General features: G+C 35.0%; 1 protein-coding gene across 3 annotated transcripts; it reads left to right on the forward strand.

Annotated features, from left to right (window-relative positions):
* The first annotated feature begins 391 nt into the window (after positions 1-391).
* Positions 392-27509, forward strand: kif20bb (kinesin family member 20Bb). 3 transcript variants are annotated; one of them, XM_059531992.1, is made up of 30 exons: positions 392-543; positions 792-898; positions 990-1079; positions 1317-1436; positions 1548-1686; positions 1875-2059; positions 2200-2257; positions 7456-7653; positions 7781-7892; positions 7978-8049; positions 8123-8272; positions 8390-8552; positions 8646-8906; positions 9006-9142; positions 9329-9458; positions 10481-10685; positions 10762-10823; positions 10939-11058; positions 17789-18825; positions 21688-21826; positions 21914-22036; positions 22125-22185; positions 22290-22412; positions 23218-23321; positions 25400-25570; positions 25700-25894; positions 26236-26310; positions 26419-26557; positions 26665-26801; positions 27378-27509. In XM_059531992.1, exons 2-30 carry the CDS (start codon positions 797-799, stop codon positions 27480-27482), a joined length of 4713 nt encoding a protein of 1570 aa, XP_059387975.1. In that variant the 5' UTR covers positions 392-543; positions 792-796; the 3' UTR covers positions 27483-27509. The 3 variants fall into 3 exon arrangements, with proteins under 3 accessions (XP_059387975.1, XP_059387977.1, XP_059387976.1); XM_059531994.1 differs by having other exon boundaries at positions 25703-25894; positions 27378-27503; XM_059531993.1 differs by having other exon boundaries at positions 457-543; positions 776-898; positions 27378-27503.
* Positions 27510-27924: the final 415 nt, after the last annotated feature.

Genomic DNA, 27924 nt, shown 5'->3' on the forward strand with positions numbered 1-27924 from the left:
ATGGATTTCCCCATACGTAATGTCGAGAGACCGACTCGATAAGGGAACTACTATTACTGCTACTTACGGTGAGCTGCTGTCTCTATGATGCTTTTGAGTCTGTTTTTATCATTATTGCTGATGATGTTTAGATCCATAAACACAGTTATTTTTTCAACTGTTTTTACAAACGCAAATCCATATAGAATTTATTTTTTATCACATAAATCTAAACCAATTCAACGATTGTACTGAGACCCACATGCACAAACACATTCCACGTTAAAGTTTGAACTAGAAGCATGGACCACGTGAGTTAATTCTGTTTTATGGGTAATGTAGTTCGCATATGCCATTTCTGCGTTGGTTTCGCCTATCGTGTCAGTCAACTAGAACTACAGTACCATTTACTTCCGCTTTGAGGGCGAAGCTACGTCGTAGCGAACTCTCCGATTGGTCCGATTTGAACAGAGGGAACGGCGATTTGAACAGAAAGAACGGCTGGCAGGAAAGAAGCATGTTCTCGATGTAAACGGATACAGTTATATATCAATAGAGCGAAAAGTAAGTGAAATCGGCGAGAATGAAAACACACTGTTGATAATTTTTAAGTGTTAATTTTTACAAGTGTCCAAAGTTGCTTTATCGAATTGGAAACAATCTCAGGCAATAAACGTTAGCTCGTTCAATAGTCGATGCGTTATTGTTGTTTCACGTTTGTTTTTGTTTTGTTTTTTTGTTGTTGTTGTTTGTTCTTAGCCACATAAATTGCATTATCTCATGATAACATTTTTAGCTAAACGTATTGATAGGCTTGATGATGGAATCGTGTTTAAATCATAAGCCCGGGAGAGTTGGCTCTATAACCGCAGAGGACCTCAGGAAAGATCTTTTCGTCGAGTTTTCCAAATTATCAAGGGTAACGTTACTTATTTTTATCAATCATATTTCATGTTTTAAAGCCCTCGAATTTAGGCTGTAAAGTAGTATTTCATATTTGTTTTCAACAGGATTCAGTATTGCTGGAAAAAGAGCATCTGCAGGTCTTTCTCCGTGTCCGGCCATTCACTACTGCAGAGAGAACAGAAGGAGAATCACAGGTGCCAGCAAAATTCTGACAAATTTCATAGATTTTTATTAAAAAAAAAAAAAAAAACAATCTGTCATAACTCATATGTGTTAACTTTTATTGTGTGGATATGGGTTTGAAACAACATGAGGATGAAAAGTGAATGATGAATTTTCTATGAATGATGAATTTGTACTATACTTTTAATGTACTTAATGCAATAAAAAAAAAAAAAAAAAAGTGTTGTTATTGTATTCTCTACAAACAGGAGTGCATCTCAATTGAGCCTCCAGATTCCGTGATTCTGAAGGCACCTAGAGCATCTCTGACAGCCAGACACAGTGAGAGATTTGGGTCACAACTGGCACAACGATTTCAGTTCTCACAGGTATGAGGGCATCCACAGTCACCTTTGGCATTGTCATTTATTGCAAACAGGCTTCAGTGATGTTATCAAGCATGTTTCTGCTGTAATATGTTTGATGAATTCATGTTTTAGGTGTACGGTCCAGAAGCGACACAAAGAGATATATTCGATGGAACAACCAAAAGCCTTGTGAAAGATGTCTTGGATGGAGGGAATTCCTTGATCTTTACATATGGAGTTACTAATGCTGGGAAGACGTTTACTTTTTTTGGTAAGAATTTTGTATGAGCTGTTTGTTTGTGAGGCAGTCGTGGCCTAATGGTTAGAGGGTCAGACTTGTAACCCGAAAGTTGCGATTTCGAGTTTCAGGTCTGGCAGGGATTGTACGTTACTTTCCAGATGTCACTTTACTTTCAGCTGTCTATACATGCATACATTTAAGTCTATTTTATGTTGTAGGCCCTGATTCAGATGGTGGAATTCTGCCCAGGTCATTAAATGTGATCTTTAACAGCATAGAAGGCAGAAATTATTCTCAAAATAACATCAAGCCTCACAGATGTGTTGACTTTATAAGACTCACCAAAGAGCAGCAGGATGAGGAAGCTACAAATAAGAGAAACCTTCTTCGCCGATTTAAAGATGTGAATTATTTATATATATATATATATATATATATATATATTACATTTTATTTATTTATCATTTTTTTAATTGTATAGTTTTTTTAGCACAGAAAAGTAAATACTAATACTTGCATCTTGACTGTTTCTTTGTTTATCAGATTGACCCCCAGAAAACCCTGTCTAGCATGTCCAGCTCCAGCTGTTCATCATTTGAAAGTAAGTATTATTGAATGTTTTATGTCTTTTACTCTGCATTTGAAAAAAATAGTTTTGAGCATTCTGTCAGTGAATAGGAGCATAAACCAGGGCTTAAAGGTCTCCGGCACCATGCCAGATCTTCAGTGTAAAAAAATAAATACTTGTTGATACGCTGATCTATATATGACTGGATCGCTCATCGCGTTCTAAACTGCCAACAGTCAGTGAATCCACTGGAAGTGTTCAATCCGCCATCTTACTATTACCTACCGGCAGAGTGCACTATTGAGTCACATGCAAACTGCTGACCTAAAATCACCCGATTTGAACAGATCAGTCAAGCAGAATTATTTTTTATGTTATTTGTATGTAAATTCATTTTTACTTCAGATGTTATCTGCAAGGTTTATAGTCTTTTTGTGCTGGATAAGCGATATATTTAAACCGTTTAGGTGGGTGTGTCTGTTGCTCACTGCTGACACAGGTAACTGATCCAACACAGTTAATATATATATCTATATATTTTATGTACGTAACATAATTTTTCAGCAATTATTAAACATGAACCTATTCAGAAATGGATATGAATATATTACAATTAATAATACAATAGCCTAAGTTACTATATTGCTTTTATACTACAACGAAAAGCTTAACTTACTATCTTGGAAATAAAGCCTTTAAATGTCTTTAAATCCGTACTGTAAGTAGCCTAGTCAGTTATTTCTCTGAATACATTATGATGTGTATATTTTTAATGTCATGATTGAGCAACATCTATTTCATACTCTCCAAGATCGCACAAATATGTTTACTAGCATTAATGTTTCCATGTAAAATGTTGTAAGCTAAATTAATAATTAATTTGACCACTGTTTAAATCATTACCTGCTTCCATATGAATCCGGTTAATGAAATCATTGTTGAAACATTTGCACTTAGTACTGAATTACGAATAAAAACAATATAACAAAATTATATAAACAATGAATAACTGTACAAGGCAAATAAAGGTATACAAAGCATAAATCTTTCTTCAGATTTCAGGATGAGCACTTTTTCATTTGTTATATATGTTGAGGTCGTTTCCGTCTGATGTTTATCATGTTCATGATGTTCACAACTGTAATGAAACTAGCTTTTTAATAAGAAGGGGAAATTCCAGACATTAAACAAAATAACAGTTTACATGCCTAGGGTGTTTTCATTATAAGTACGTACATAGATACTTTAGATTTAGAAAAGGTTACTTTGTAATGTTATGTTTTCTCATTAAAATCATATCGTTTCCTATTAATTCAATAGAACATTTACACACACTAGGGATTACCGATATGGCGGTGTGGCGGCTTCACGTTCATGACATGAGCAATCCAGTTCTCTGTTATAGGTCTGTGTTTTGATATCCCTTTTGAGTGCATGAGTTTGCCTACCAATATGAGAGGTATGAGAGGAGCACAGCTTCCACTCTCAACCAAACCAAACTTACATTACTAGCCAATCAGAATTTTTTTCTCTTATAAACATGAGACGTGCAAGTGGTGCAGCCCTGATGAATGGAGAAGTGCGACTCGTTGAAAAAGCTGCAAGGTAAAATGGTTAAAGATGTACATCTAGTGCATATTTACATAGAAAAACTAATTAAAAAGCAGCATAGCTTTTTAAACAGCTCCGAGTAGTCATGTCAACCCTCATAAGAATGACACAATTGCCAGAACAAATTTACGGGGATTTTTGAAAAGGTCCTGTTCACACGTGATATCTTAATGGTAACTTACCGGTAATTTACCAGTAAATACTGTATGTGTGAAAGGGGCGTTTCTTAACATTTATCTTGGAAAACAGTGTGCATTATCTTACTAGATTTGCAACATAAATCATTTATAAAATATTTCCAACACAGGAGAATACAGCAACCTATTTTTAAATATGCCATTTATTGTATGTTGCGATTTCAAAATAAAAGTTTTAGTTTGCATGTGGCCAAATATTACAATTTAATGGATCATTTATTCACGCTGTAAAGTGTAACTTCTCCAGGCCGTTGGCGCCCTCTGCAGGTATTTATGTTCATATTATATAGAGGCATATTACATTATGTATTTTAAAAGTGTTATTCAATAAAACCATATAATTACTTAGTTTTGATATTGTATTTGAACCAATTATTATTGTCTCATCGTTGGTTTATATAAAAAATATTCATACTAAAGCCTGGTTTTCACTTGGGTCTATTTGTGTTACTAAAGAATATTATATTACTCGGTTGTCAAAATAATCAGTAGATTAATTGATTACCAAAATAATCATTAGATACAGCCCTAGGTTAGTTAATATTTCAAAATACAACTACATAGTTTACTTTTTGTAATTTAAAAACAAGTATGTTGTTATTGAAAATCTCTTAAATATTCTATTAAAATACTGTCTCATTCTAGTGAACTAAGTATCTGTTTTTTTGTCTCATCTTGTGAGCTAAGTGTATTGTCACAACGCTAGTTTCGAAGTGTTTGATATTGCTTTCATTCTTCAAGAGCAGTTCAAATGGGTTTTTGAAAAAAATATCTCTTTTGCAGTTTATAACGTAGCTGTCCTTAACAAAACAATATGCAAAGTTGTTAATCAAAAAAGTGCATGATAAATAAAGCTATTGTCTCTCAAAAGAGAGAGTCGTATCAGTCGCCTTAACGAGTCATTATATTTTTGAATCTTTTGCCTGTTACCAGTGTATCACACTGGGTAACACATTTGCATAATCCCCGCCTGCCCGCAAAATAGAATCTGACCTGCCCACCAACACTTTACACTATAAGTCTGTTTACATAATGTTGAGAAGACGCTGTGTTCAAAGATACCACAGAAATGCAATTCAAACCTTTTGTTGTGTGCATGTAATTTTATCAAGTGCTGCTTTTCTAATCTTGGCTTTTATCTTCGTTGGCTTTTAATCTTCTTAATTTGGACTAACAAACTCTCCGAACCGAAGTAGTACGATTGATATACGTTATGTGTACATTTTCATATGAGTGCTCAAAAGATCAGGTTTTTGTGCAAATATGTGATGTATACCTAGTGCACCTTTAGGTTTCCAGGTAAAGCATATAACTGTCTTACTGAAGTAGTTCTGATAATTCGCTGTGAATCCACTATTTCCTAAGAATATGTTGATTATTGTAGACTGATGTTGTTTTAATTACTTTGTTTAATAATAAAGAATGTAGTGTAGCACACAGACTTTATAATCATTGTGAAATTGCTGTTTATTTAGCTGCACCGGCAGTTATAGCGTTAATGCGGGAGAGATGAGCGAGTGTTAGGCTGGTGCTCCTGTAATGCAGCTGTTCTTCATTCTGATTCAACAGAGCGTCTTTTGTCTGTCGTGCTTCAAACATTACAGCAGACATATTTTGGCTTACAATTTGTATTGTTTCATCAGTTAGTCACGTTATCACTCGGCTAACGTACCCACCATTATTGATTCACTTGCATAAGAGTTTTTGTATTTTGTCATTATTATAAGAATGGATTGGCACACTGTATTATTGTTTTATGTAAAGGTGCTTTGTCAATGGTAGCGCTGGCAAACTGGCTCAAGGACTCCTCACAACATAACCACAACTGGCTTGGCAAGCTGACCAATGAGAGCAGAGTAGGCTTATGGAAGGGAGGGGTTTGCTCCGAACTTGCTGAGAATGAATCATTTTGGGATCATTGGCAAATGACTCTAATATTAAAGGTCCTGTGACATGAAAATTTCACTTTCTGAGGTTTTTTAACATTATAATGAGTTCCCCTAGCCTGTATATGGTCCCCAAGTTTCTAGAAATTCTAATCGGTGTAAATCAAGATTTTGCTATCTTTCTCTGCCTTTGAGAAAATGGAAGCTCAAACGGGCTGATCTTGAATCTCCTCCTGGTGACGTTATAAGGAGAAATGTTACCTCCCCTTTCTCTGCTTTGCCCGCCCAAATATTTACATATAATTCAGTCGCAATGTCAGGACAGGCGTTACAAACAGACTTTTATGATATGGATTTGACAGCACCGGCACAAACAGTGAGTAACCGTGTTCATTAATGCCTGATCTGTGATCAGTGATTTCTGATGTGTAGCTAATTATTCAAGTTCACACAGACTTTCTTTCTAAATCGTTTAATACTGTTTATGCATCAGTGAATCATGCCAGTGACTAAACGATCAACTTCACGTTGTTTCTCTTAGTAGCATGAAAGAAATCTGTTATTTAAATTGTGATTTAACTACAGAGAGCGATCAAAGAACGCTCCCTTTTTTTCGGAGCTGTCACACATCGCGAGTATATCTACACTCTTGCCTAAACTGCCGTTACAATGAATGACGCTGTTATGCTGCACAACAAAGCTCTTACTGTATTCATGTGGTGTATTCATGTGTTTGCTGTTAGTTGTGGTGAAAGCATTTTGTGAGAGAAAACGTGTTGCAATAATGAAGAGATCACTGCATTCATGCTCATCACTGCAGCCTTTCATGTGATGGGACAAGATCGAAAAAATAATTATATAATCAACACTTCCACGATTTGTTAATCTCGACAGCTGTAATAGTAATATATATATACATATATATATATATATATATATATATATATATATATATATATATATATATATATATATATATATATATATATATATATATATATATATATATATATATATATATATATATATATTTGAGAGGGGTTCCACATGTAATACGCATTTCGAATGAAAAGATGTCAGCCAATCACAACAGTTGTCGTTTACTCTGAGTCTCACAGCAGACACGCTCCTTCAAACAGAGCATTCAAGCCAGAGGGCTAATATCAGGATATAAAAATGCTTTTTATTTCTAAACTTTAAATGTAAAAAAATCATACTAACAATATAAGTACATCTAAGGAAACATTAAAAAGCATTTAAAGAAAAGGAAATAATCCATGTCATGGGACCTTTAAATGTATATTCTGGGAAAATTACAATGTTTTCTGACCTTAGATGCATTTAAACCTGTTGTAGGGAACTCCAACACAATATTAGGACACTTTAAAATATCATATGACCTGCTCTTTCGGGTCAAATATATATTCATTAGGAAAAAGTTCAGGCTGAGGAATTTTTTTTATTATTTTTTTTTTTTTTGCTTTAAACACTGACAAACTTTACATTGGATATGTTTCTTATTTTTTTTTATTTTCAGGCTCCACCTCTAGTGACACAAATGGGGACAGTGTCTGTTTGGATGAGACCTCTTATGTTAAATTCTCTGTGTGGGTCTCCTTTTGTGAAATCTACAATGAAAACATCCACGATCTGCTTGATGTTGTTCCAAATGGCTCTCACAGAAGGAATGTTTTGCGGCTAGCCCAAGATGTTAAAGGCAATGCTTTTGTCAAAGGTAACCAACAGTTTTCTGGCTTGAAAATAATTATAATTAAATGTTTACATTTAAATATTATATACATTTTATAAATACGTTTTTGATTATTTATACATTTCGTCTGAATAATTTGTTTTTCCTCCAGATCTAAAATGGGTTCAAGTTAATAGTGCAGAGGAAGCATTAAAAGTTGTGAAAATCGGAAGAAAAAATCAAAGTTTTTCATCCACCAAACTCAACAATGTCTCTAGCAGAAGGTGCTTCATTTTGAATTGCAATAGTGTTCATATTTAACTTGATCATTGTATTAAGTTTTGAAATGATATAACATTTTCTCCATAGCCACAGTATTTTTTCCATTCGGATCTTGCGTATTGAAGATGTTGGTGTTCCTCGGGTTCAGACAATTAGCGAGTAGGTGACCTCAATAGCAAAATGCTTTAACATGGAATCATTGATTTATTCATTAATTAACTTCTTTTTAAAGGCTGTCATTATGTGATTTGGCTGGATCTGAGCGATGTGCAAAGACTCAGAACAGAGGAGAACGTTTAAAAGAAGCTGGAAACATCAATACTTCCTTGCTAACGCTAGGGAAATGCATCAGTGCTCTGAGGCTCAACCAAACGCAAACCAAGTGAGAAAATGGCTACTTTTAAAACAGCTAATTTGCAGGCTGCATTAGATGCATTTGTATTCTGTTTCATTTTGAATTTCCTGGGCTTAGAAACTCAACTTATGTCTTTTTGCACAGGTTTCATCAGCATATCCCCTTCAGAGAGAGCAAACTCACACATTATTTGCAGGGTTTTTTCTGTGGCCGTGGAAAAGCCTGCATGATCATCAACATAAACCAGTGTGCCTCAGTATATGATGAAACCCTGAATGTCCTCAAGTTCTCAGCAGTGGCTCAGAAGGTTTGCAGGAACCTTAATTTGACATTGAATTATACAGCATTTTTACTCTCTTGCTATTTATTCATTTTGTTGTTTTACTTTTTGCCCTCATAGGTGGTGGTCCTCAACCCTAAACCAGCTCCTAGCTTTGCACTCAAGAGATCTGCCAGAGATGTGTCCATGATAATCAATAATGCTGACAAGAAGGATTGGACCAGGAGAAGCTCCCTCATGGGCTGGGAAATGAGCCTAGAGGATGTGCAGGAGGATGAGGATGATGAAGAAATGGTTGAGGATTACGATGAGGAGAGTGACAGTGAGAGCATGGAGGACAACACTGTCTTAGAGGCTACAGAAAGTCAAGAGTTGTGTGAGGTATTCAAGGTGTTTTTTTTTTCAGTTTCAATACTTGTGTTTCAGTTACTTGTGTTATTTTAGACTATATGATATGCTAATATGATACATTCGACACAGCTTCAGTTGAAAATTGAAGAGCTCCAAGAGAAGCTGTCCAAAGAAGAGTCTGAAAAATTAACTATGGAATCTCGTATTCGTGAGGAAGTCACTGCAGAGTTTATGGAGCTGTTTTCTAACATGGAAAAAGACTACAAGTAAGTCAAACATTACATTTATTCATTCAAACTGTGTTCAGCACAGATTTGTTTTGGGCAGTTTTTGTGACACTCTTTTAATTATTTTAGTGAATCTGACACTATAACAGTAGTCAGTGGGTGCAATTTATTTTTATGAATTTTTCTGAAGATGCATTAATATATGTTTTTTTTTCAATGTTTCAGTGAACGTCTTCAAAGAGAAAAAGAAATTGTTGAGGAAAGAGCAGAAAGGAGGCTTGAGATACTGAAGAATCTGGTCAACAGAACTGTTGGTGAAATTGCCGCTGTTAGCAGTGATGAGAATGCAGCAAAGGTAATTGCAGAGGGGTCGCTCTAATAAGAAAAGGGGGTGGAGGCATTTATGTCCACTGTTAAAACCTATGTGAATATAGCTGTTATTTCTGCTTTTTTGGTTCAGTGACAATTTTAGTTTCATTGTATTCATTGTGATTTTATGACTTTAGACTGATCTATATAAATATTGATGCATTTTGTAGGCACAAGGGAAAAATAGCTACCGTATTTTTCGGACTATAAGTTGCACCTAAGTATAAGTCGCATCAGTCCAAAAATACGTCATGACGATGAAAAAAAAAAAACATATGTAAGTCGCACTGGACTATTTACCGTATTTTTCGGACTATAAGTCGCACCTGAGTATAAGTCGCATCAGTTCAAAAATATGTCAAGATGAGGAAAAAAAATATATAAGTCGCACTGGACTATAAGTCACATTTATTAAGAACCAAGAGAAAACATTACCATCTATGGCCGCAAGGGAGCGCTCTATGCTGCTCCGTGTAGGCTACAGGAGCAAGGAGCAGTATAGAGCGCCCTCTCGCGGCTGTAGACGGTAATGTTTTCTCTTGGTTCATTTCTCTTAGTTCATTTCTCTTGGTTCATGTCAAATTAATTTTGATAAATAAGTCACACCTGACTATAAGTCGCAGGACCAGCCAAACTATGAAAAAAAAGTGTGACTTATAGTCCGGAAAATATGGTATTTAGAACCAGGAACCAAGAGAAAACATTACCGTCTACAGCCGTGAGAGGGCGCTCTATGCTGCTCAGTATAGGCTACAGGAGCACTGCGCAGCATAGAGCGCCCTCTCGCGGCTGTAGACGGTAATGTTTTCTCTTGGTTCATGTCAAATTAATTTTGATAAATAAGTCGCACCTGACTATAAGTCGCAGGACCAGCCAAACTATGAAAAAAAGTTTGAGTTATAGTCCGGAAAATATGGTAATTCTATAATATCTGTATCATGGCACACATTTGACATTGAAATGTCACTGGAAATGTTTTCTTTTTTTTTCTTCTCTGTATCATTCTAGGAGGCTAAGATTGAGCTTTTGGACAGTATGATCGAGGCAATGCGAGATGATTTAGCTAAGATAAAAGGAGATGCAGAGGCAGTACAAAATTGCTTGACAAATGTCCCTGAATCACCCAGAACAATTATTCATCTGAGGAAACAGCTGGAGGAGATGAGAGAGGAGCTGTTCAAAAGCCAACAACATCTCAGTCTTAAAACTAAAGGTTTGTTTCTGTTACCATGAAGGCGGGAAAGCTCTGTGTTTTATGACATAAGTCTAATTATATTTTCTAATTTCAGAGTTTGAAGCAATGTGTGTTCAAATGCAGGAATCAAATGACCAGCTTCACCAAGCAAATAGAGTAATTTGAACTAAAGTTTTCTTTTAAACGTCTAAGGTTATTGTTAATAGATTGTTTACATGGACTATCTGGATTCTGTTGTGTTGATGTTTGTTTGTTTGTTTGTCTTTTTTAGAATTATGAAAACCAGAAACTGAGATGTCAGGAACTTATGTCAATCTGCCAGGAGAAAGATGACATGGTCTCTAAATTACAGACTGCTTTGGATCAAAATGTAGAGGCAGCTACTAAAGATGTAAGTTTATAATACACTACTGTTCAAAAGTAGTTTCCTATGTAGTTTATTTTCATGATCAAGTAAAACAGTGATATTGTAAAATGTTATTAAAATTTTAAATAACAATTCTCCATTTAATTGTATTATCAAATGTATTTCACTCTTGTGATTGCTAAGCTGAATTTTCAGCAGCCATTATTCCAGATTTTTGTTTCACCTGATACTTCAGAAATAATTTTAATATGGTGATCTTTTGCTCAAAAACATTATTATTTACAACAGTTGTGCTACTTAATATTTTTGTGGAAATCATATTGATTTCCACATTGTTTAATAAATAGATCTCAATCATATCATTTATTTGAATTAATGTTTTGTGACACAAATGTCTTTACTGCCACTTTTGGTCAATTTAATGCATTCTTGATGAATACAAATATAAATTCAAATAAAAATTATTTCAAAAGTAACATTTCATATTAACCCCAGATATTTGAATGGTAGTGCATGTTGACAGATTCCAGTTCAGTTAGGGTTTGTTTTATGGAATAATCTGATTAAGAGTGGTGATCTACAAGTATGACAGACTGAAGATGAACATTGTGTCTTTTACTTAATTTAAAATGGTGAATTTAGGTATCTTGCAATAACTATTTACAACCAACTAGAGTTTAACACAATAAAAGTAGCTCATAGTAGGTTTATTTTAGTGTCTTAATTAGGGATATGCCTGTATAAAATTTTCCTGTTGCGATTAATTGCTCATGCTTTTATCATGGTAAACAGTATTATCATGGTATTGAAATTTAGTTTTAAAAAGTGCTCAAAATATAGTATAATATAATGTAATAGGTTAAATAACTTTTTTTTCTAATTACAAAAATACCTGAACGTTTAAATAAAATAAAACAATAAAGAAAAATATATAAAGTTAAAAGTTTTGCACAGATTAAAGTGCACAAGAACTATAAAGACCCATAGGTATCTCTTTACAATCTCATTAGTTAACCTTTAACATGCACAATAGCTACATTTGCTACAGAAGTTATTAATCTTTGTTAAAAAAAAAATACAAGTCATTGCTCATGTAAGCTCATTAAATAATACAGTCGCAACTTAACATTTTAACAATGTGTTATAGGGATAGTTCACCCAAAATCATAATTATGTTATTGATAACTCACCCTCATGTTGTTCCAAACCAGTAAGACCTCCATTTATCTTCGGAACACAGTTTAAGATATTTTAGATTTAGTCCGAGAGCTCTCAGTCCCTCCATTGAAACTGTGTGTATGGTATACTGTCCATGTCCAGAAAGGTAAGAAAACATCAAAGTAGTCCATGTGACATCAGAGGGTCAGTTAGAATTTTTGGAAGCATCGAAAATACATTTTGGTCCAAAAATAGCAAAAACTACGACTTTATTCAGCATTGTCTTCTCTTCCGTGTCTGTTGTGAGAGAGTTCAAAACAAAGCAGCTTGTCATATCCGGTTCGCGAACGAATCATTCGATGTAACCAGATCTTTTTGAACCACTTCTCCAAATCGAACTGAAATGTTTTTAACGGTTCGCGTCTCCAATACGCATTAATCCACAAATGACTTAAGCTGTTAACTTTTTTTATGTGGCTGACACTCCCTCTGAGTTCAAGCAAACCAATATCCCGGAGTAATTCATTTACTCAAACAGTACACTGACTGAACTGCTGTGAAGAGAGAACTGAAGATGAACTGTTTGTGTCAGACGTGTCCGATTCGAGAACTGAGGAGCTGATGATACTGCGCATGTTTGATTCAGCGTGAAGCAGACCGACACACAGCGTCTGAACCGAACTGATTCTTTTGATGATTGATTCTGAACTGATTCTGTGCTAATGTTATGAGCCCAGGTAAACCGAAGGCTTGAATCAAGGGCAATCATCGCCAATGACGGCATTACGTCGAGCGCAAAAGAACCGGTGAACCGTTTTCTTCAACCAGTTTATTGAATCGAACTGTCTGAACTATTGGTGATCCGAAAACCGATGCAACCAGTTCTTGACTTGTGATTGAGTCATTATCTGGCTCGGCGTTTCTTCACATCAGTTCAGTCAGTGTACTGTTTGAGTACATGAATTACTCCGGGATGTTGGTTTGTTTTAACTCAGAGGGAGTGTCAGCCAAATTTAAAAAGTTAACAGCTTAAGTCATTTGTAGATTAATGCGTATTGGAGATGCGAACCATTTAAAACGATACAGTTTGATTTGGTGAACTGGTTCAAAAAGATCTGGTTACATCGAATGATTCGTTCGCGAACCGGATATGACAAACTGCTTTGATTTGAACCCTCTCACAACAGACACGGAAGAGAAGATAGTGCTGAATAAAGTCATAGTTTTTGCTATTTTTGGACCAAAATATATTTTCGATGCTTCAAAATATTCTAACTGACCCTCTGATGTCAAATGGACTACTTTGATTATGTTTTTATCACCTTTCTGGACATGGACAGTAGACCGTACACACAGTTTAAATGGAGGGACTGAGAGCTCTCGGACTAAATCTAAAATATCTTAAACCGTGTTCCGAAGATAAATGGAGATCTTACTGGTTTGGAACGACATGAGGGTGAGTTATTAATGACATAATTATGATTTTTGGGTGAACTATTCCTTTAAATATTGGAATACCTAACATTAATGAATGTTCAGAAGAATTTGTCATTGGCAGTTTATGTTAATCAATGAATAAAAAAAAAAAATCAAAACATTTTCAAACTATATCTATTGTTGTAGTCCAGATAAAAATAACCTATTAAGTCTTAATACTTAAGTACTTGACTGAATTACTTTGTAGTTTTAACAAGAATTAATGCACAGCCAAACCAAAAGTTATTCAGACACCAGATATAATTTTATATATATATATATATATATATATATATATATATATATATATATATATATATATATTAGGGGTGTAACGGTTCACAAAATTCACGGTTCGGTTCGATACGATACACTGGTGTCACGGTTCGGTACATTTTATATACAGCGAAAAGAAAAAATTGGCAGATAAATTTCCTTGATTTTTAAAAAATGTTTCATTTATTAAAACTAACAAAGTATTTTTTTTTTTTTTTTTTTACATTGAACAATGATGGAGCTATTCTTTACCCATCTTCTATGGTGTTTTCTTAGCAGCATACTGTATAAAACAAAAACAGCTGCTTATAAAAAATACTGAAAATGTTATATTATTGTAGTAGTTATGAACAAATACAAAGATGTAACTTTTTATATGGAACTCTATAACTCTTTATATTGAGTGTGTTTATACTCAATTGGTTCTCTCTAGGGCTTATGTTTTTTGGAACAAAGCAGGAATTACGGTCTGTCTGAAATGGGCTCGTGAAGGGATATTGTAACGGGGCTCTATTACATTAAGCATGTTCTTAAAACCTACGTTTTCCACTACAGAGTAAAGTACTCCGTACGCGCTGAAGGCTCGTTGCAAAATGGCTAATGCGTTTAACAAACCAGAAATAGAAGATCCTCCAATAACCAACAGGTCTGGTGTTTGGGTACACTTTGGATTCCCTGTAAGCTATAATGGTGATGATAGAATTAATGGTAAATAGTAAGGTCTCATATCCGCGGCTATAACGTAAATGTAGCCTACCAATCGCCGTGGTGATGTCTTTTGCCCTGTTTGAATCCGTTGGAAATGTCTGTCTAAATGCTGCGGGGATAGTTTATTGTGTGTATGTGTCAGGGGCGTTGCCTGTTACGTCGTTTGGGTTATTGGGCTACCTTGTTGAACGCATATCTAGAGCTGAAACAACGAATCGATTTAATCGATTAAAATCGATTATTAAAATAGTTGTCAACTAATTTAGTCATCGATTCGTTGCTAAATAACTTATTTGCCGTAAGCGGTTCATTTAGTGCATATTTCAAATCTGCGGTGACCAAAGTGTGGCAGTAATGAGCCACCGGAGGTTTTACTCAGCCAGTACAACAGGAGAAGTAGCGAATAGCCAATAGCTGGCCTCGTTTTATGTCACGTGCTTCCCGAAACAGCGTCTCTGCAGCATTCAGCGGGATGTGGGAGTACTTTACTTTGAGCCTTCAAAAATGAAGAGTAACCTGTAAACTCTGTACTACTGAACTGTTTAAGGGGCCGTTCACATATCGCGTCTTTTGCGCGCTCATGTTCGTTATTTCCAATGTAGGCGGGCAGTATGCGCGCTCATAATGGAAGCGGCGCGGTCGTGACGCGCCCGTTTTTCCAGGCGCATCCGCACCGCATCGAGTTAAAAACATTTCAACTTTTCAGAATGCGGCAAGCGCACCGCGGGTCATGTGACAAGAACTAAATAATCAGCTTCATCCTTTCCTGTAACAATGTTTAAAGCTCAGCCAAGATGAAGGAACAGCTGATCATAGCTGTATATGGATTTCCATTTTGAAATAAATTTAGTAGCAAAGTGCAAGCGATTTTTAGAGCTGCAAATCCATTTATCCTTTGCTGATCTATCTATCTATCTATCTATCTATCTATCTATCTATCTATCTATCTATCTATCTATCTATCTATCTATCTATCTATCTATCTATATATATCTATATATATATATATATATATATATATATATATATATATATATATATATAAAATGTAAATATATAAATAAAATTGGGACCTAAAATTATTCAGCACCTTATAAAGCACCATGTATTGCTTAAGGTTTTTTTTTTTTTTTTTCCTGAATTGCTAATGCAACCTTTTCACGCCACAGTCTGTACAAAATGAAGCATTGCTTGGTAATTGGTCAACAACGTATTGATAGTTGTGTAAATATTGTCATAATAACAGCTGTCTGTAGTTTTGGTTGATTGTAATCGATTACATAAATTTTTATCAAAGTTCTTGTCATATTCTTGTCATATTTTAGAATCATTTTACAAGCGATAGCAAAAAAAAAATAATTCACAATGACAATACTTAATGATCACAATTAATCATTAGTGTAGGGCTGCACGATTCTGAATAAATTGAGAATCACGATTTTTTTGGTCTCATATAGAGATCACGATTCTCCTACAATTCTTTTTTTATTATAATTACTATTATCATTATCACAACTATTTAAATTCATACTTTTATTTTGCAAGGATTCTTTAAATTGATCAAGTGTGAAAAAGACATTTATAACAAAATATTTCTATTTCACATAAATTTTGTTCTTCTGAACCTTCTATCAAAGAAACCTGACAAAAAATCTACTCCTCTGTTTTCAACATAATAATAATAATAATAAATGTTTTTTGAACGGCAAATCAGAATATTAAAATAATTTCTGAAGATCATGTGACACTGAAGACTGGAGTAATGATGCTGAAAATACAGCTGTGCATCACAGAAATAAATTACATTTTAAAATACATTCAAGTAGAAAGCAGTTATTTTAAATTGTAAAAATATTTCAAACATTTACAGTTTTTGCTGTACTTTGGATCAAATAAATGCAGGTTTGGTGAGCAGAAGAGACTTTAAAAAACATTACACATGGTTCAAAAACTTTTGACTGGTATTGTATATATAACATATTTTAAACCCCCATTTTTTATATTAGAATGATAAAAAAGTTGTTTAAATCACTGATTCAACGACTCACTCATAAACCTACTTCACTTGTTTCATTACTGGATGAATCAGCGTTTTTGAACGATTGTCTAGAATGAAAAATTAATTTCTTGACGAATACATTGTCACTTGTCGCCACCTAGTGGTGAAATAATTCAATCGACACAAACATTATTTGAAGCGCAGTACTTTCAAAAGAGGATTTGTTATATTTTGATCGCTGCCATATAGACATCAATGTTTATATCTGAACTATAAACTTCATCCCAGTATTTCTGTGATAATACGAATGACTGTAAGACAGAAATAATACTGTGTAGTTGAAAAGACAGTTTGTGAAGATGTTTCTTAACCAAACATGGTAAGAGCTCTCTCTGTGTCAGCGGCAGTGCGAGCACGGATTTGAATGATCTGGTAAGACTTTGTCAGAGTTTCAACAGACTCTGAGAATCGTTGTCATTTAGAAATGAGATCGAGAGGGTGTCTGAATCGAGATCGCGATCTTTTAACGATTAATCTTGCAGCTCTACATTAGTGTACCTAATATGCATGATGGGTGTGACAGTGTCACACTCATACCTTATAGAAAGTAGTAAGTGGTGCTTTGCATACCCCCACCCCCCCAAAGGGCTGCTGCTTGATGTTGTGTTGGTAGTAAAAAATATTGTGTAGGTGGTAAAAAAGGTAGTAAAAGGTAGTAAATTCATCTCTATGATTCCTGCATATACCCTGTTAGCGGTATTTAGTAGTGCCCACGATAACAAAATCGTGCATATTCATTACCGTGATATACCGCATTACCGAATACCGGCACAATTCTAGTCTTAATACAATAGCTTGTCTGGAAAAGTCAAAAATCTGTTAATCATTGAAGATTCAGTAGATGTCCTGTGTACTTTTTATGGTGTTTTTGTCTTTTTTGGGGGAGGTTTGACAGACATGGTTGCTATAAACTATCACTATATTCAAAGGAGCTTTTGAAAATTCTTGAATTGTTCTTTTGTGTTCTAGGGAACATAAATAGTTTACTTTTATGAGGTGGTACACATTTATTTAGTTTTACATTTGGACTGTAATGACTGTAATGTAATTTTTTTTTCTTTCATTCCCGATGTACAGAGGGCCTTAATAAATAATATCAAAGAAGAAATCCTACATTTCAGAAACAACTGTAAGTGTATGCTGAAAGAAGATGGTGAACCTAGAGGGGAGGAAATGACAAGTCGGGAAACTCAGCAGCTTTTGCAAAAACTGAAAATGAAAGAGGAGCAGCTGAATGAACTTAAACTTGAGCGTTGTTCACTTGAGAAAAAAGTGTGTGATCTCTCTGATAGACTGGCAGAGCTGACTCATGCACATGAAGCCACTGTTGTGATGGAGAGAGCAGAGGTCAACAAAGTCACAAATGAGAACAAGACTCTTGCCAGTGAGCTAAATGAACTTCAGCAGGCAGTCAATGAGATGAGCTCAAAGCTCAAAACTCTGCAGACAGAATTGAACACTCAGACAAAGATTGCCAATGAGCTTTCAGAAGAACTTGATGCAGCCAAAGCAGAGTCTAGCAGTCAGTCCAAAACTGTTGAATCCTTAATGACAGAGGCAGATAATTTACATCAGGAAATCCGTGCCTGTCAGCTCTCGCATGACAAAAAGGAGGCTGAACGTGAGAAGCTGGTGGAGTTATCGCATGAGAAGAGCCGACAGATCAATGACCTGGAGCAGGAGGCCAGTGAGACCAGAGCAAACATGTGCCAGCTTGAGGAGCTCTGCAGTCAGCTTAAATATGAGCGTGATGCCCAGGCACAAGAGTACCAGAGACTACTGTGCCATTATGAAGCTCAAAAGTTTGTTGTGGCCCAGATAAAAAGCAGCTCTGAGCTCCTGGAAGAACTGACTGCTCTGAATCAGCAGCAGGGGAGGATAGAAGAACAAGAGCAAGACTCTAGAGATGATTGCTGGAAAACTTTGCAGGACAAACTCATTCAAATGCTGAGCAAACTGAACCAGCACGAGGAAGTTCTGAACATAGTGAGAACGATTGTAGAGAATGAGATCTCTAAGGCAAGAGATGAGGCCAAGAGGAGAATAACTGCGATGGAGGAAGCTCTGGCTCATAAAGATGCAAAACTAGAGACTAAGGCCCAAGAGATTTCAAAGTAAGTTCTTATTTCTCATCCAAACTTTTTGATAAGTTGAGGAGTACATCCTCTTTTCTGTTGAGTCAGTCTTTTTTTGGATGCACTAAATTGTACTGCTCAGGCCATCCTTTAAAATATTCTTGTTTGCCGTTACCCAACCGACCCTGTCAATTTAGGTCCGACTCAATTTATTAATTTTTTTTGCTTTTAGTCCGACCGACTTGCCGATTGTAAATTTGCGTTAGGACCGACCAATTTTTTTTTACTCTACAAACAACTTAATACAAAAGCAATAAAATACTATTAATTATATTTAAGTATTGTAAATATATAAATTGCCTAGGCCTACATACAAATGAAGGCTATCTTCTTTAATTTAAAAAAAAAAACGTGACGTCATATATGTTTACACTTGGTTAACGGATGTCACATTATGGCCATGTGCGTTCGCTTCGTCTCATTCACTGTCAGAGTCAATGGTTCGCGCTTGGTAATGATGGCTGCGGCTGCAGTAAACAAAATGTTCATGGTCACTGTTCAAAGTCATACGGGTTCGGGCAACATAATACATCTAAAAAAAGTTCATTAAAACAGCTCGACACCCGCTTTAACTTGGCACGAAGTTCTGGAAAAACTGTGCCAAGATCTTTTCCCATCCCTTCTCCCGTCTAGTCTAAAACCGTGACAGTGTCAACTGTCACTTTATGTTCGAAAATCTATTGCACGAATCAAGCACGAATCAACCAACACAAGTTTCGAAAACGAATATAGGAAATTGATTTTAACGACCTTCTCTCGGAGCACGTCCAGGTTTTCTTTTTTTTTTTTTGAACAGGCGTCACACAGCAACTGCAGCTTCGGACACACGCATAACAGCAAATAATACTTCTGCACAATGTTCTCTTTTTTACAAATTTCTCTTTTTTACAACAGAAATGTGAATTTTTCCGGTATTCAGTCTCATACAGTTTTGGGCTTGAATCGTCTAGGGCTGTCAAAATAGCTGAAAAACTAAATTCAAATTTTTTACTTAAATATCAAAATTCGAATTGTATTCGAATTTAAAATGCATAATTTCAGTTAGGGTGAAGAAAAGCTTTTTGCTTCTCTTCTGAGGCCTCAAGATGGCGCATCGAGCAAAATATTACTGCACGTTTATTCAAAGCATTAGAATACATGACTGAAAAAACAACATAATAATGATTTAAAATAATGTTTATGAACTAATTATTATTAAGTTGCTTAAAGAACTATAAACAAAACAGCGTCATGTATAATATATAATAAATATAATATAATAAAAAAGGCGGAAAACCAGTCACACACAATAAAGTTTTTCATTTAAAAACATGAGATGCAGTGGGATGGGGAACAAAAACCCAACATAAAGTCTCGAGATATTTGTAGAAAATTAAATTAAATATATAAATTTTACATGTCTTTCTAAACATGCGGCTCTCTTGTGCGAGATGCGAGTCCAACGGTGTCCCTCTAGAAAATGCGTGAAATATGTGTTCTGTGTGAACGGCTTGGTTTCAGTTTTAATGTAAACAAGATCTCCTCCACATTAATGTTCTCTCTCTTTTTTTTTTTCTTTTTTTTTTTTGAAGTGGCTTCAACTGGATAGGCTAATATAACCTTATAATGCAATGCCACATACATTGTCATCGCATCTCGTGCACCACTGATAAAGATCAAGTATACTTAGGCGGTCCGCACACTGTCTGCATTATGTCCTTTTCGTCATCCGCGTGTTTTGAGACCGCGTAGACGGTGCATGCACACGAGGTGAAAGATGAAACCACAGATACTGCGTGTCGAGCTCGCCCGCCTTTGAAAGTTGTGTAGACACAGCTGTGCGCGCGGCGAGAAGGAATGGAACACGGACTGTAAAGTACCGGGGCTCATCAGGCAGCTTCCTTAATGCACACCTAAAATTCGAATGCAACGTTTTTGCATTCGAATGTGGATTTTTATTTTAAATTCGACGAATATTCGAAAAATTATTTTTTTAACAGCCCTAGAAAATCGCCTATGCGATTTTTTTTTTTTTTGACATTTAATCGTAAACACAGCCATGTTGAAGCCTGCAGTAAATGTTTTGCATTATGGCAGTCCACTCTGCTTATTGTTTTTCGAAAATGTTGCACTCCTGTTTGTCATTGTGCACGTAACTTCACGCCAATAAATCATCAAAAATATTGGTCTTTACCAATATATTGAATCTTTACATTCCTCCTGCCTGTTGTCCATGGATTTACCTATATTTGGTGTTATTTGCCGTATAAAACTTTAGACATGCAAAATCGATTTTACAATCGATTCAATGAACACTTGTCACTCAAATCAAACAGGATTTTTTTCACAAAAGTGACAACCCAAGAAAGCAAAGTAAACGGTCTCTCATTTGTAGGTTGTATTTACACGTAGCGGTGGATGCAAGTAAAACAGTATAACAGTACCTCATTTTTTTTTTCTTCTCACCTGAAATTCATGCAATAAAAAAAGATTTAAATTTGTTTGTGGTCTATATAGCCTGCATCAAAATTAGGTTTGCAATGATGCACCCGAAGGCACGGGTTGAAGACCCAGTCAGTGACGTCACAATATGCTAATTTGTTTAAATTCATACCTACGTCATCACCATCACAAAAAATTACTTTTTTTTTTTTTTTTTCATTGAAACTTGAAAAAAAAAAAAATAGACCGACCTACTGACCCTTTTTTTTATTTTATTTTTTATTACTGTTACTGCAAACCAAAATATTTTTAAGGATGGCCTCATTCTCTTCAACTATTTATTTATAGTTGCTTAAGCATGGAACAGAGAAAAATGATTTGATGAACATCAGCTGGTCCGATCTTTTGGTCTCTTTATAGGTTGAGAGAACTTGTGAATGATGGACTTAATAAAATCAAGACCATGAGTTGTGATTTGCAGAAGGTGGAGAAAGAGCGATCTGATGTCAGAGATCAGTTATCGGAGGCTAACATGCAGAAAGAACAGTTAGAGAAACAGGTTGGAAAAATTACTGCCTTTATCTTTCGTAAGTGTTGTAAAAGTGATTTAAACGGGGGGTTTTTTTATGATGTTTTATTCCTTCAGATTTTGATCTTAATTGAAGAAAAGAAAATGTTTCAGCAGAAGCTATGTGAAGCAAATGAGATGAGGGATCAGGCTGGACATAGTTTAAGCTGTACAGAGCAAAATATTGAGCCACCGCAGACTGTGAGTGCTGTATTTCTCTCAGCTTTGTTCAGTTTGTGATGTTATCAGGTCTTAAATGCTGGATTATTCCACATCTTTTCACTCACAGGTGAAGTCTAACCATACCACAGAAGAAGAAAACATTCAGACTTTCCAAACTACCTGTCAGGGTAACCTATATGTCTTTTCATTTAAACCTTTTTTCTGCAGTACCAATTGGTGTTAACAAAATCGGCTTACGTTATGGGCTCAGTAAGATTGATTTGGTTTGCAGATCTTTTGGCAGAGCAGAAGCTGATTGAGAAGACGTGTGTGAACTTAAATAAAGACTTCATACAGACAGACAAGGAGGAATTGCTGGAGGCCAGACCGAATGAGATTGAATCTGGAACTGAAGGTGGCTGAGTCTATTCTAATTGTAATTTGTATAAATCTCTGCTAGACAACATACTGTGAGAAGTCAGCAAGATTCAGTTTAGGGAATTCAAAGCATGAAGTTACTTCAATACCACGTAGATACAAGAATGAAAATATGCTTTTTCCAATATTAGCAGTATTCATTTATTAGTCATTAATCTACTGTGTTAATATTAATTGAACAAAATTATTGACTTTTTAGTCTTCTATTTCAGTTCTTTTATTATGCATTATTATATGCATTATATGAACACATTCTATTTCTAAATTTAATGCTAATAGAACAGCAGTATTTACAAGCAAAATAAATAAACTGCTTTTAAATTATTTCTTTGTTCTTCACTTACTGTTTATTTAAAGTACCTGATATATATTTTTGAATATAGACACCACTATTTTCTGTTTATTTATTAATTTATTTGGATGAAAATAAGACTTCTTGTCCTCAAGGATGCATTAAATTGATAAAAAGTTACAGTAAATGCATTTATAATGGTACAAAAGATTTCATTTTCGGATAAATGCTGTTCTTTTCTTTTAAACTTTCTATTCATCTAAGAAAAAAAGTAACAAAATTGAATATACCCAAAATATTAATGTGTCAACACTGATAATAAGAAATGTTGCTTGAGCACCAAATCAGCATATAAGAATGATTTCTGAAGTGTTATGTGATACTGAAGACTAAAATTTGACTGGTATTGGTGTCATCTAACAAAATTTCTGTACCAGGTCACACTGTTCACCTGTAACTGAAGCTAACCTCAGACGTATGTTCTTCTCAGATCATACAAAACTCCAGGAGATGTATCAGAAACGAAGTGTTGGTGTCTCTGATGAACCTCAGCAGGAAGAACGGAGAGCTTGCAGACCTGCAGAGAACACAAAAGTAAGAACTTGGAACTCTTTGATCCTTCCGACTTTTCCATGAATGGGTTTTTCCAGGAGCAGGGTTTCCGTGGGATCTTAAAAAGTCTTACATTTAGTTGTATCAAATTTAAGGCCTTAAAAAGTCTTAAATTGTACAAGAAACTCTTAATTATGATTCCAAAAGGTCTTAAATTTAGGGACGGAAAGACCTGAACTGCAATATGGCTCAATGTGAAGATTAAACTTCAAAAGGCTAACGTTAAGATTTCATTGAATAAACAAGAGCGCTGCACATTTAAAATCCAGTGCTGCATGGCTTTGTGTTCTGCTGTTACCGGGGACACAGTTATATTTCTACCAAACTCCACCTGCTGGCAGAGAATGAATGAGCATTTTCGATACAACCGTTTTGTTCAGAGTTCAGAACAATGCGAAAATCAATCCATGGTTTGACCCTTGCACACAATGATGTGTGATTTGATATTATGAGTAGGCCTGTATCGTGGAAAGCAGAAACAAAATACACCTACAGAGTGCACGCATACATTAGGTGATGAAGTCTAGTAGTTTAGACTAGTGCACGTTCGCGCATTTAGAGTCCGTTCTTTCACTGCATGCATTAATCAGTCTATTAAAATGCATTTAGAATTATTTTATACAATAGTTCAATAAACAAGTAGTTAATATTAAGAGACTTACATTTTAGACACCATATTTCCTGTTTTTGCTCCATTTCTCCAACAAAGTAAAATCATTTCAAACACCGCCACAGTGCTGTTTTGCGTCTTTGAGCAACAGAATGTTTTGTTACCGAAGGAATCAACTGTTTTAAAATCATAATGACTCACTTATTAACAGTGACTTACTGCCGCCTACTGGCAGTTTTAATTTCACATTTAAGGTATCCTTTCACTTTTTTTTATAATATCAAACATCAGTTTTCAATATTTTATGTTTCAAATATCAAAATAATATTCATGCATTTGTAATTGTTGTTTTTTATCAATATCACACAAACCTAACCTATGTAATTTAATTGATATAATAATTTATTGATAATTGTTTAAATTAATATAATAATATTTTTGACTTTAAAGGCTGAAATGTAAAGTTAATTATTTTATAAATCTTTTTTGTGAAAACTTGTATCTGAACTGTAAATTATGCTTTTTACAGTAATTTTATGGTACTTTATATGGTCCTACAGACATTGCCCTATTTCGCTCTTATGGTATCAATTTTATGTGTTCATTAAATTCATGAACTTCATTCATTCATGTCTTTATTCATTCAGGTCTTAAAGTCTTAAATTTGAGCTTTAAAACCCTGCAGAAACCCTGAGCAGTAGAAAATGATTTATTTTGATGTTTCAGCAACCTAATGAGGAGCAAGTAGATATATCAGGAAAAGGGGCTGGGTGGAGCAGCCTTATGGAAAGTGGCTCAGGTAGCAAGGCGACTAGAGGATAACCAACAGGACAGGCTGCAGCTTGAGCTGTTAATAGGATCAGTCTTTCCATCTCTCTCTCCCTGCCTCATTATTTTCTTTTTCACTGGCTTGAGGGCAGGATTTAGCTCTTGAGTAGTAATTTATTTACTCTGCAGGTTTCCGAGTTAATATCATTTGTGTGGTCCAAGTGACCTGCCAACATGAGGAATGACATTAATATCACTGCAGAAATGTAGAATGTGCAAACATCTTAATTCTTTTTACAATCATTAATTCATTATACTTCTTATACAGTATTTGCTCAAAATCCACCAAAAGTTGTGAATTTGCACTACCCAGATTTTGTATTTTAGAACTGACACTAAATGGAATAAACATTTTTATTTAGCAAGTTGAGAAATGTTATTGGCCAAAACCTAATAATTTATAAATAACTAAATATAGCCTCATTGATCATCCTAATCAGTGTAACAGCCTATCAGTGGTTAAGATGTAGAATTATAAGGCCATTGCGAATGAGATGAAACTAAATGATTTTAAAATGTTTTACATTAGTAATATTATTTTATAGTAGTAATATAATGTTAAAACATTTTAATACAATTAAATTTTTTTTTTCTTTTTCACTTCCCTGCATACTGATTACAGGGAATATTAAAGCAGCAGCTGGCTGAGAAGCAGGATACCACTGTGAACTTGCAAAGGGGGAAAGATTTGGCTGCTTCTCATAAATCTGATACCCAGAAAGTTGGCCGTTCCAAACAGACATCAAATGTGAAGACCGAGAATAAAGGCGACTCTTTTAGTCCAACACAAGAGGTCAGTAGAGTGATGTTAATGTATAGAGCTAATAAGAAGCCTTAAAGCAATACAAAGATGGAAATAGCTCTGGTCTGTATGATAATTGGTTGCTGTAGATATATAATATGTGTTGGTTGTCACTCAAAGCAGGCGGCAGTACTCAACTCCTCCATCCTGTCCACAAAGAGTCTCCAAGAAGAGCGCTTCCCCAAACCTGAGGTAGAAATCAGCTTTACACCACTTAAACCTGACCGAGTGAATGTCAGGAAACCAGGAGAAGCAGAGTCTGTCACGATAAAACTCCGACGTACAGCCAGAAAGAGAAAGAGCCCAGAGATGGAGGTAAACAGACACTATATCTTAACACTTTGTTGTGGTTTCTAAACAATTTAAAATAATCCAGGTTCTAGGTCAGGAAATTTCAAAAGTGTGCATTTTTACATCTGGAAATGTCAGGGAAATTTCTATAGTCTATACACATTTTGAATTATTTAGATTTGCTGCTGCTGCTGGCGCTTGAACACACTTTCATTATTTTCTCCACAACAAATGGACAAACAAGGGCAGACACTGACAAGATACGCGATACAGAATGAGACCAAACGTGATATCAGCACGTCTCCACACAGTAAACGTACATGCATATAATGCTAACTTTTGTTATATGTGTTTGCTTATTCTAGAACTCTGTGGAGTCAGGAAATCGAAAAAAACTACGGCTGAAGGTGAACAATAAGGAAAACGTGCAATCTATTGAGGTGACTTTCTGTTTATTAATACTCCTGTGACACCTCACATCTTTCTCTGTAATGTTTATTCGACAGTACACTGAGCTAATTGTATTTTGTATTTTTGCACCTTACCAGACTCCCACAGTGCAGGGGAAAAAGGTGAGTCAATTAAAGCAGAAAGACTGTCCTGCCAGCCTGAAAGGTAAAAAAGACGGAGCCCTGCAGAAGATTGGTGACTTTATCCAGAGCTCTCCAACCCTCTTTGGGAGCAAAGGTCAGCCTCTTAATTTTACACACAGTCAATGGTATTGATTGGAGCTCTCTGCCAAAAGTCTTTCATACTGTATCTCAGCATGACCCAACTTTTAACTCCCTCCTCAGCCAAAAAGATCATGACCATGGTGAATGTTAAATCTCCCGAACCGCTGAATCCTTCTGAAAACAACAAACCCAAGAAATCCAAACGAAAACTCTTCAAGACTCAGGTTTCTTCCCCGCTGGACATACCCTCTCATCCTGTAAGTAGTGTTTCCTGTGTATTAGACACATGAGAGTGAATCAGAAGCATGAATGAAAAGCATATCATATATTAGAGATAATGTAACCATGACAACTATACAACATTTAAAGCCTCAAAAAGACAAGGTTAATAGTCAATCTGCTTTTAAGATTGTTTTAATTTCAGTGTTACTTTTAATACTTGTTTCCAATCCTAACATAATATGCAGAGTAAATTAAGCAGTAAGCTATTATATTTGATTGGTATCTGTTGTTTGAGTAACCTGAACACCTAGGCAATAGATGTTACAAATTTTTATTGAAACACTAACATTACCCTGGTATCGTCACACTTTGGAGAAAAAAAAGTCCATTAATATGTATGTATGAAATATAATCTAGAAATAATTGAAGTTCTAAAGCTTTGTTGAATGTGAGTAAAATAAATCAGTGATACGTTATTTATTTTGAGATGTGTGTGTTTGTTTTATTGTGGTATGGCAGTACAGTTTAAAATGTATTTTGTTCAGGACTAAAAATTGATGCAGCAATGCTGCCAGGTGAATGTGTATTAAATTCATTAAATCATTTTACAGATCATTGGAGGCAGTGATGATGATGATGATGATAAAGAGAGCGATCATCTAATAATCAAGAGAAAACTCAGAACAAGAACTGTCCAGAAATGGTCCAAACATTAATTTGATGGCCAAGTATAATTTTTTTTCACAATATAAATTGTTTAGCATATATTTTGTTTAATATCTGAATGTTGTTGAAGTGTTTGTATTTGTTTAATTAACACTGGAAATGTTTGTAAATATTTTGTGTAATTCAAAACCATTTTTAAAAAAAAATTTAAATTTGGCTTTTGATTTCCTGTGATTATATGAAAAAAGGTGTCAAAATGCTGTTCATTAAAAAAAAAAAAAAACTTAAAAGCATTATTCGGGTTGCATTTCTTATTAGTTGTGGGCATAGATAAAATTTTTGAATCTAGATTAATCTCACTGTGATCTTGAAATTAATCTAGATTAAAATGGCTCATTCGAATTCTGCCGAAGGCATTCAGAATATGTATGCTACCCAAATAAAATTGACAAACAGTAAGTCTTTGAGAAGGGGTTTATCAAGCTAGGTGGT

Source organism: Carassius carassius, chromosome 40, assembly GCF_963082965.1.
Source record: "Carassius carassius chromosome 40, fCarCar2.1, whole genome shotgun sequence".
In the NCBI taxonomy this organism is placed as follows: Eukaryota; Metazoa; Chordata; class Actinopteri; order Cypriniformes; family Cyprinidae; genus Carassius; species Carassius carassius.